Raw genomic sequence first — 10,183 nt, 5'->3', positions numbered from 1 at the left:
GGGGCAACGCAAAGGGCCACGCACAGGCCCGTCGGCCATGTGCAGGCCCGGAGGCCATGCACAGGCTCAGGCCTGGCAGCCACGCGCCGGCCGGCGGCCAAACGCCAGCCCTGAGCACGTGAATGTGCGCAGGACCCAGTGCCACCTCCCTTTCGCCCACCCGGCCAGAGAAAGGAAGGACGGCGACCTCGGCTGGTCCACGCCACGGGCCCGCGTTGGCGCCGAGCGCGGGACACACCCAGCCCCGGAAAGGCAGTGGGACCAGGCGGCCCTGGGCGGCGGAGCGCAGAGCGGGGAGAGGGCGGGCGCCCGGCCCGGGCGGCCCCGCCGCTACGCAGGCCTTAGCCAACTGATTTTTGACAAAAGATACTAGTCAACCCACTGGGAAAAGTAAGACCTCTTTAGCAAAAATGCTGGAAAAATTGGGTATCCACCTGTAGAAAGAAGAATCCCCATCTTTCACCATTATCAAAAGTCAACTCAAAATGGATCAAAATCTGAACCTCAGACCTCAAATTATAAAATTACTGGTGGAAAACACTGAGGAAATTCTAGGAGACATTGGGATAGGCAAAGACTTCTTAAATAAGATTCCCAGAGCATGAACAATAATCTCTACAATAGACAAGTGGGACTATATCAGATTAAGAAGTTTCTGCATGGCAAAGGACATAGTAATTAGTGTGAATTGACAACCCTCAGAATGGGAGAATATTTTTGCAAAATATGCCTTAGATAAGGGACTGATGACCAGAATATAGGTAACTCAAGCAGCTTACTGGGGGGAAAAAAAATGATTAACCCAATTAAAAGATGGGAAAATGAGGTGAACAAAACTCTCTAGAAGACATACGACCAGCCAAAAAGCATATGAGGAAATGCTCAACATTCCTCACCATAAGGGAGATGCAGGTGAAAACCACAATGATATTCTACCTAATCCCTGTGAAAATGGTGAAGATCAAAAATACAAAAAGTGATAAGTGTTGGTCGGGTTGTGGTGAAAGGGGAACTTTCCTACACTGTTGATGGGAATGTAAATTGGCTCAGCCACTGTGGAAGATAATATGGAGGTTCCTCTAAGATCTACAAATAGAACTACCATTTGATTCAGCAATCCCACTTCTGGGTATCTACCCAAAGGACAGGAGAACACTCAAGTCAGAAAAGCACATGCACTTCAATGTTTATTTTAGCATTATTCAAATTGCTAAGACGTGGAACCAACCCAAATGTCCACATACAGATGAATGGACTGAAAAAGTGTGGCACATACACTCTACAGAATAATATTAAGCCATAGAAAAACAACAAGACCCTGTCATTTGATAGAATGTGGTCGAATATGGAAGATTAATTGCTAAGTGAAGCAAGCCAGGCTATAAAAGAAAGATATTGTATGTATCCACTTTATACTAACTATCCACACTCAATGGTAGAGATTGAAGAATTAGAGGGCATAAAGCAGTGAAAATAAGTTATAGACACTGAAGAGAGTGTGGAACAGGGGTGGGAGAGAGAGGAGGAGAGTATAGAGAAGGAAAGGAGAAGAAAAAATAGAGAGGCATGACATTTGTGGGACCCAGACACAGAAATGGTTTATTACCTGTTGCTGATAACATGTATAGTATTCACAGCTGGACTGGTCTGAGAAATATTTCATGTTAGTTAAATTCTCTTTACAAGCCGAATGATGTATTGTGATTGAATGTTTTAAAAAAATAAGAATAAAATAATAATCATAATCTCAAAAACAAAAACATTTCTCTTGGCAAAAGGCTGCATTTCCTCTATTTAACAGTCTCCTACAGGATCCAGCAGTTGGCGTGGTGGTTAAGGGCACTGGACTTCCACATGGCCATCTGCAGTTCAAATCCTGAAACTGACAGTTTGCTTTCTCTTTCTCTCCCCCTCTCTCAATCTCTCTCTAGTCAAATTAAGTAATAATAATAAATAAAGTTAAATAAAAATAATTCTTAAACACACACACACACAAACTACTATATATACCTGGATAATCTATTTGAGTGACTAGCATTTTGTTAAAGAAGAATCATCAGAGAAGCATGATTGGCAACTGTCCCAGGTCTAGTTGATGAGCATCGAAGACATCATTTGTGAAAATAAAAATTACCCATAAATATTGTCATGTTTACCCTCTAATGCCTTATCTCTTAAATACCTTAAAAGAGTAATATTTAAGTCACCCGAAAATGACAGGGTGCATTCAATTCTATAAATAAGTTTAAAATTCACATGAGGCAGAGGCCGAGACCAATGGACTCGGGCAAATTATCTGCTTTCCTAACAGGGATTCCTCTCATGGCTGGTCCTCTCTAGAATGTATTCCCTAAGTGGCCACGTCCAGATGCCACCGTTCTGCCGTGGAGAGCCTCTGAAACGCTCTAGCTCCCACCTGCCAGCGCGATGCCATGCCCACAGGCCTCATCATGTTTGCAGCAGCTCCAAGTTGTCACTTTTCCCCAATTTGCAGGAGATTTCAATTTGCAATATTTTAGAGAATGGGTGGCCGATCACATAACCCTGTCATGGGAAGATAACATTCCAGTGATTACTCAGTGCTGACATTTTATTATGTAATATTAAAATCCCATCAGAAATCCCTAGACTGATAAGCTAAAAATGAGGTTTGAAAATAAAGCACCTGGCACATCTGATTTGTAGTCATCAAAATGGCATTCTGTCAGATGGGAGCTAATTATCATCCTGACATGATTTTAATCTGCTGCCACTTATGAAATGGGATCTGTTTGCTCTCTAAAGATGATCAGCCTCATGGCTCTCAGCTAGACACCCAATTTCACCTATTCTCACAAGATTCTTCTATTATACAAACTAACAGTAAAGCAATTACATGCTCCAAAAGATTAGGATGAGAAATTTCACATGCACAGACGTATCATGTTCACCTCTTAAAGTGCAAATTCTCACCAGACGGTAAGGTGGCTTTTTTCATTTCACACAAAGCCACCTAATGATCTAAGGAAGTATCCTCTCTGAGAGAAAATTCGTCTCCCCAGTGGGATGCCTGGGCAGCACTCCAAGGCTCCACCCAGAGGCTGCCAAATAAATGGGATACTCTGGAATTCACACACAGCTCTGCAGCCACTTCTCTGGGTGTGGAAAGAGAAGCTCTGGGCAGTTTGAGTTTCCATTTAGGCCCAGGTAATCCTCTTCATACCTGCTGAAACACTCTATTTGGTAGTAAAAAAACAACATGTATCTTTAAATAACTACACTCAATTCAAAGTTTTCAAAATAAACCAACTACATAAAAGGAAAAGTCTTACATTGTTAAGAAAACGAGCCAGAGGAAGAAAGAGAGCACTGTTTTGATGTAATTCTTCTTTGTAGGGTTTCACCGAGAGAGGCAGAACTCTTAGCAGACAAGCAATGAAGTTCTGAGGAAGTTCCTAACAGCAAGGTTTTGCCTCAGGCCTAGTTGTGGAGTAGTGAGCCACACTCAACAATGCTGGGTCCCTGTGGTAAATCAGGGTTCAGTTCCCTGGTCAGCCTATATATGCTGGGTGTGTGCGTGCACACCTATGATCCGGCTGGCTGGGGAGGTTGGGGGGAATATTGCAGTATGGGACCTGTTGAGGGATTTTGCTCTCTCTCACTCACTCTCTCTGTCATGGAAAGAATAAGTGAACTTTCAGGGGAAAAAAAGGAAGAAACACTTTGCCTAGGATCATGTCACGTGTTATGACAACCAGAGCAGCATGTGGAACGTGACGTGCTGGTGAGTCATGGCAGGAGTGAGACTGTTCTCCAGCTACTTGTTTCATTGGCAAAAGCCAAGTTATTTCGGTGACCTGTGTCCAAAGGAGGTGAGGGTCCAGCACGGAGCTGCCTCCTTCCTTCCCAAGCATGACACATACACCCCAGCCACATAGGAGAAAACCGGGCCGTGAGGTGGGGGAGCTCATCCCACCCACCATGGTTCTCACAGGAGAGGAAACTCAACAAAGTAACCTCATGACATATGTAGAATTGGAGGGACTTCTTTATTTCACAGTTTATGAGAAATCTAAAAATGTTACTGTGATAGTTCATGTGTCAACTTGCCTGGGCTGTGGTACCCAGATATTTGATCAAATGCTGGTCTAGATGCCATGGACGTCATTTTTAGATGACAGTACACTTTGGCAAAAGCACATTCCCCTTCGTGATGTGAGTGAGCTTCATTCAGTCAGCTGAAGGCCTTAATAGCAAAGAGGAAAGTTTCCTGAAGGCATTTAGACTCCACATGAAACTTGTGTTTCCAGCCTGCCAGCTTCCCCTACAGATTCTGAACCTGCCAATCCCCACAACTGTATGAGCCAGTTACTTAAAATAACCCCTCCCCATCTCTTCCTCCTGTTTCTCTGGAGAATCCTGACAAACAGCCCCAATGCCCCGTGTTTCAGAGCAGAGAGGAAAGAGGCACTTGGCTAATTGCTTAGAAAATGAGAGAATTGAAAGTCTATGTGAGAAAGGCTCAACATCCTTCAGATGCTTCACTGCATTTCCCTCTAACTCTTTCAATTCATTTGTGAATGTGAGACATGCCTTTTGGAAGTTCTGGAGCTGTGGCAACAGGGGCAGCTGAGTTTGAACCTGGGCTCAGCCCCATACTGGGGTGTAGCCTCAGGCAAGTGACAGAAACCCTAGAGACATTTCAGACCCCAGTGTGACTATGACACTAAAAGGACCAGAGGTGTGAAACACCCAGCCCGAAATCCAGAAAGATGAATGCCCACTCTCTGTCATGCACACGTTCGTCTATCGTGGGCACAAGCACTGCTAATAATACACACTTCCTCCCTCTGCCAAGGGGGGAGAAACATAAAGACAATCAATATCTTAAAGACCATGAAAGTGAGGGACCAGCAGATGAAGTAATGGTGATGTTGCTGGACTTCCACTTAGTTTATTGTGGTTCAAGTCCCAGACCTGGTAGCTTGAAACTCACACAAGGAGCATATACATCCATGTCCAAAATCCCAAGAGGAGAATGGAGGAAAAGGGATTGTGGCGTAGCCAACCCCCTTGGGGTATGATTTTATCACTTTCTGTCTCTCTAGCAAGCACACGTGCCCTATAACAAAAATGTCTCTCTGTTTAAAAAAAACAAAAACAAAAGATCATGAAAGTGATACAGCAGTGACTGCTGACCTCAGCAGAAGGAAAGCTGAGTCAACGCCAGAAGTGGAAGTTTGCCAGGTGACAGGCGTGACAGAAGTGGGCATCCCAGGTACAGGTGCTACCGCTGCAGAGCAAGGGACATGCAAACCAGGACTGGGCAGCCGTGTGGCCAGCCTGGGGCATATGGGGGTCTGCTGTGCCAGGAAGCATTCCAGAGGGCAGAATGGAAACAAGAGAAAAGGACACCCGGAAAGTCTCAGTTCATGCCAGTGGGTCACACAGACACAAATTTCACCTAGTCATCACTCTCACCCCTGGGTATCAAAACTTCTATCATTAGTATAACTCATCTGTGTGGAAAATAAATGGTGGAACTTTTGTATGTTTACTCAAAGTCAGAAGTGTAACTAACTGTTCACAGAGTAAGAATTTGAAAAGATGACACAATTCTGAATGGGTCACACTGTGCTTTTTTATGCACATCAAAATGAAAAAATATAGGGGCCAGCAGGTGGAACAGTGGTTAAGACACTGAATTCCCATTTGGTTGACCACAGCTCAAGTCCTGAACCCGGCAGCTTGAAAATCATGCCAGGTACATTTGCAGGCATGCCCCAAATCCTGACAGAATGGAGGAAAAGGGATTGTGGCATGGTCATCCCCTCTGGGGGTGATTTCTGTCTCTCTCCAGCAAGTGCATGCACCCTATGGCAAAAGCCTTAAAAACAAGATGAAAAAATATATTCTGTTAACTTAAGCGTGCAGTAGTAAAAATTATACAGTAGAAGCTCAAAATTGTTTTAAAAAAAAAGTCTGTTAAAATATTGTTTTTAATCTCTCTCTTGCTTGCTTATATTTTCTAATTTTTCTGCGATGAATGTGAATTGCTCATGAAAAGGGGAAGGATATTTTAAAACCTTGAAAAGACTAAGTCTAAAGAGAATCTGCTCACAAATAAGTGGAATTTGTTTCTACTTACTAATATACAGCATCTGCTCAGATGCAAAAACTAACAGTCTTTTGCAATCAGAGAAAGAAGCTTTGGTGTAAGGGCACCACAAACCTGGGTCACAGAGGCATTTGTAGCTGGTGCCCACGCTGCGGCACGTGCCATGAGCACATGGGCTGAGGGCACAGAAGTCAACCAGCTGGGCACATGTGGGCCCTGTGAAGCCCGGGCTGCAGCTGCAGGTGAAATGCACCCCATCCACATAGCAGGTACCGTTGTTCTGACACGGCGCTGAGGCACACGGGTCCACTTTTTCTTCGCAAGCAGATCCAAAGTAGCCTGCAAGAAAATGCGCAGGGGCTTAAAAAGGATCAAAACATGTTAACTTGTTTCTGCCCATAAAGTTAAGACTGAATTAGCAGATCTTAACTTTTCTCTACTGTGAACTGATTAACCAGTTCCAGACACATCATGGCCCAATCAGTAAGAGAGTTTTGCTTAGCTCTGGTAACCATGGGTTAAACTGTCAGGCCCACCGGACCAGCTGCAGCTGCAGTGTTGCAGAAATGCAATGCTGAAGCCACAAGGGAACATCAAGTCCCTCCCACCCCCACTCCAAGCCCCGGAGACCCTCCTAGGCACACCAGGCATGAGTGCGCCCTGGCTGGCTGAGGCTAGGCATGGATCGAAGCATGAAGCCCTGCTGGGAGCACTTCCCTTTCTCTCTTCTTCTCATTCTCACTTGGAAGAAATAAATAAGCTTTTAAAAAAAATTAATCCCAGGGTCAGTAGATAATGTGGTGGTTAAGGTGCTGGACTTCCACATGGCTGACTGCAGTTCAAGTCCCAGACCTGGCAGCTTGCTTTCTCACTTTCCCTTTCTCTCTCTCTCTCTCTGGTAAAATTAAAAAATAAATAAAAATAATAAATAAAATTGAATAAATCTTTAAAAATGTTAATCCCTGTGATTGCATTTTGTTGAAATATAAAATATATTACTGCTTAGATGCACATTCATATGCATACATGAGCACCCAAATATGCAGCATGTGTATGTGTGTATTGTATAGAGTCTAGAAAAATGCAAAAATAAATTAATGGAGATTTCCTAAAGGAAGGTGTGATTTGGGTCAGGGTTGGGCTTTCCTCTTGTATTTTGTATGCATTTCAGAACACATTGCTTATTTAGCTTTAACACATAGCAATGGAAAAAATCTACCTCCCATCTTTATCCTTCTGTCCTGAATTCTCTTCTCTACAAACAGCCACTTTAAACAATCGTTTAAATATATACTTTGTAAAAGTTGGTTATCGTAGGCCAGTCAATAGCATGGTGGTTAAGGCAGCTGGACCCCACATGCTGACTATGTGGTCTGAGTCCTGGACCCAGCAGTTTGAAAAACATGCTGGGTATATGCATCATGCCCAAAATCTGAAAATGAGGGAGAAATGGAGGAGAAGGGATTCCAGCATGGTCATCCTCCCTGGTGGGTTCTTTCTCACCCCCTCTCCCTCCTCTCTCTCCCATAAGCACATGTACACTTTAACAAATTTTTAAAACTGGTTATTGTAGTGGATAGAAAAAGTGATATACACACGATATTCAGCAATAAAAATGAACTAAGTACTGACACATACTACTACATGAACGAACTTCAAAAACATCACGCTAAGCAAAAGAAGCCAAATACAAAAGATCCATAGTGTAAAACTCCGTTTTTAAGACGTGTCCAGAAGAAGCAATCCATAGATAGAGAGCGTGAGGGAGTGGTTGTCTGTAGCTGGGGTGGGAAGGGGCCTGGGAGATGGGCATGAAGAGTCTGTTGGGTTGCAAGTGTTCTAAAATTGGACAGTGGGACAGCTCACACTCTACAATTTACCAAAACCATTGAATTGTGCACTTAAAACAGATGAATTGTTTTTCTTTAGAGGCTTTTGCCTTAGGGCATGTGCATTCACCAGAGAGAGAAGAGACAGAGACAGTGAGAGAGAAAGTGAAAAATCACCCCCCAGGGGGGATGGTCATGCCATAATCCCTTCTCCTCCCAGAATCTTGGGCCCACACACACATGCACCCGAAGTGAGTTTCAAGCCACCAGGCCTGAACTCGAACTGCAGTCAATCATATGGGAGTCCAGCAATGTAATCGCTATACCATCTGCTGGACCTGAAACAGACGAATTTGAAGACACATTAACTGTACCCTTAAAATGCACAGACTTTATAATACATCTAATTATAAAAAACTATTCACTTTTTTCTCATTTTAAATGTGGTTATTGTGTGTGCAGGCCCTGTAGTGCAGTGGTTAAGGGCTCCATGTCAGGAGCTGGATCCCACATAGCCAATAGTTGAAATCTCAGCTTAAAAATTCACCAGGCACCTGTGCGTGTGTGCTCAGAATCCTGACAAGATGGAGAAATGGAAAGAAAAGGATTACAAGGGCGAGCCGGTGAAGTGGGGTTAGGGCAGCTGGGCTCGCATGTGTGGTTCAAGGCTAAACCTGGCAGCTTTAGAAACACACTGGGCGCGTGTGCATGCATGCTCAAAATCCTGAGAGGAAGGAGGGAGAGCAGAGAGGAACTGCAGCATGAACACACTTCGTTGGGAGGTGCTTGCTCTCTCTCTCTCTCTCTCTCTCTCTCTTTCTTTCTCTCTCTCTCAAGCAGACACATTCTCTGGCAATAAAATAATTCGCTGTCCTTATTGCACAGGAGGCTTTTATTTGTCCTTTTGTGTGTATGACTCAGTAATTCTCAGATTAAAAAATCATACAGTGAAATGCCTGGTAACTGAGGCAGCTGGATCCCACATGGCCAGTTGTGTAGTTTGAGTCCCAGTCCTGGTGGCTTGAAAAACATGCCGGGTGTGTGTGTGTATGAGCCCAAAATCCCAAAAGGAGGGAGAAATGGAAGAGAGGGGATTGCGGTGTGACCACTTCCTCCGAGGGAGTGCTTTCTCATCTTTCTCCTCTCTGTCTCTCTGGCAAGCGAAGGTGCCCTCTGGCAAATTAAAAAAAAAAGACTACATACATTTATCCACATGTCTGTATGTCTGTGTTTCCATGTAAGTATGTGTACTTAATAATGCTTTGGATAAGACTTTTGCTTTTATTGCTACTTTAAAAATGAAATAAATTTTAAATAAGTTTGAAAATGAAATAAATATTACTCAAATTTTCAAAATGAAATTTAAATAATTTTACTCATAAGCAGTTTGTATTCTAATATTTCATTTTACCTTTGTTTTCTCTATTTAAATGAATATTCATCCACCTTCACACAGAACGCGTAGCAATATCGACAATTTTGCTGTTATTGTTAAGGGTGTAGTGAATATATAAAATAAACAAAAATAACTCCCAGGTCTCATTATCTAAAACCAACACTTATGAAAAGGCATAATCCGGGGCCAAATGGTGGCCCAGCACTAACTGTGATGCTCTAAGAAGCAGTCCCTTGTGGAAACGTTCCTGGTTCAAGTCCAGAGACCTCCTCAGGTACAAGCATACAGTTGCCTGTGATCTGGGGTGAGCTGATGGCTGGGGTGGATCTTAGCATCAGAACCTGATGAATCCTCCCTCCTCCCTCCCTCTCTCTCTATTTCTATACCTTATAGAAGAAATAACTAAACAAACAAACAAAGTAACATAATCAACTCAGCATTTCTCTGTATAGAAACAGAAAATTCCCCAAAGGGTCGATGCTATCTAACTTCGGTAAAGTTCCTGGTAGCATTTAAATGTTAGAAATTAAACTAAAAGTGTATCCTAAAATCAGTTTTAATAATACGTGAATTCTCTAAAGAGTCTCCCGGCAGCCTGGACAGAAATATAATTCTATCCTTCGTTAGCTATATTCCATTTAACTCTGGTTGAAAGGAAGATACTTAAACACTTATTAACATCTGACAATACTTTACTATAACTATTTAGCAAGTTACTTCTGCTTTTTTTTCTTTGTTTATTTTATTAATGTCATGAGAGACAGTCAGACCAGCACTCTTAACAGGCTCTCACATCCCCACCCCCACCCCCACCCCCCGAGCCTTCCCCGCCAGCCAGGGGCGCAAGGATGTGCTCACCCA

At 43.2% G+C, this 10,183-nt stretch overlaps 1 protein-coding gene across 1 annotated transcript in view; it reads right to left on the bottom strand.

Moving 5' to 3' along the window:
- The window catches only part of DNER (delta/notch like EGF repeat containing), a 234,775-nt gene that overhangs the window by 87,586 nt on the left and 137,006 nt on the right, over window positions 1-10,183 (bottom strand). The window contains exon 8 of the mRNA XM_006141980.1: window positions 6,212-6,436. Within this exon, the coding sequence (XP_006142042.1) occupies window positions 6,212-6,436 (225 nt within the window). The remainder of the gene's footprint in view (window positions 1-6,211; window positions 6,437-10,183) is intronic.

This window comes from Tupaia chinensis, unplaced genomic scaffold (genome assembly GCF_000334495.1).
Source record: "Tupaia chinensis unplaced genomic scaffold, TupChi_1.0 Scaffold000066_1, whole genome shotgun sequence".
Taxonomy (NCBI): Eukaryota; Metazoa; Chordata; class Mammalia; order Scandentia; family Tupaiidae; genus Tupaia; species Tupaia belangeri.
The sequence above is the reverse complement of the archived record's forward strand: the minus strand, read 5'-3'. Positions and strand labels throughout refer to the sequence as shown.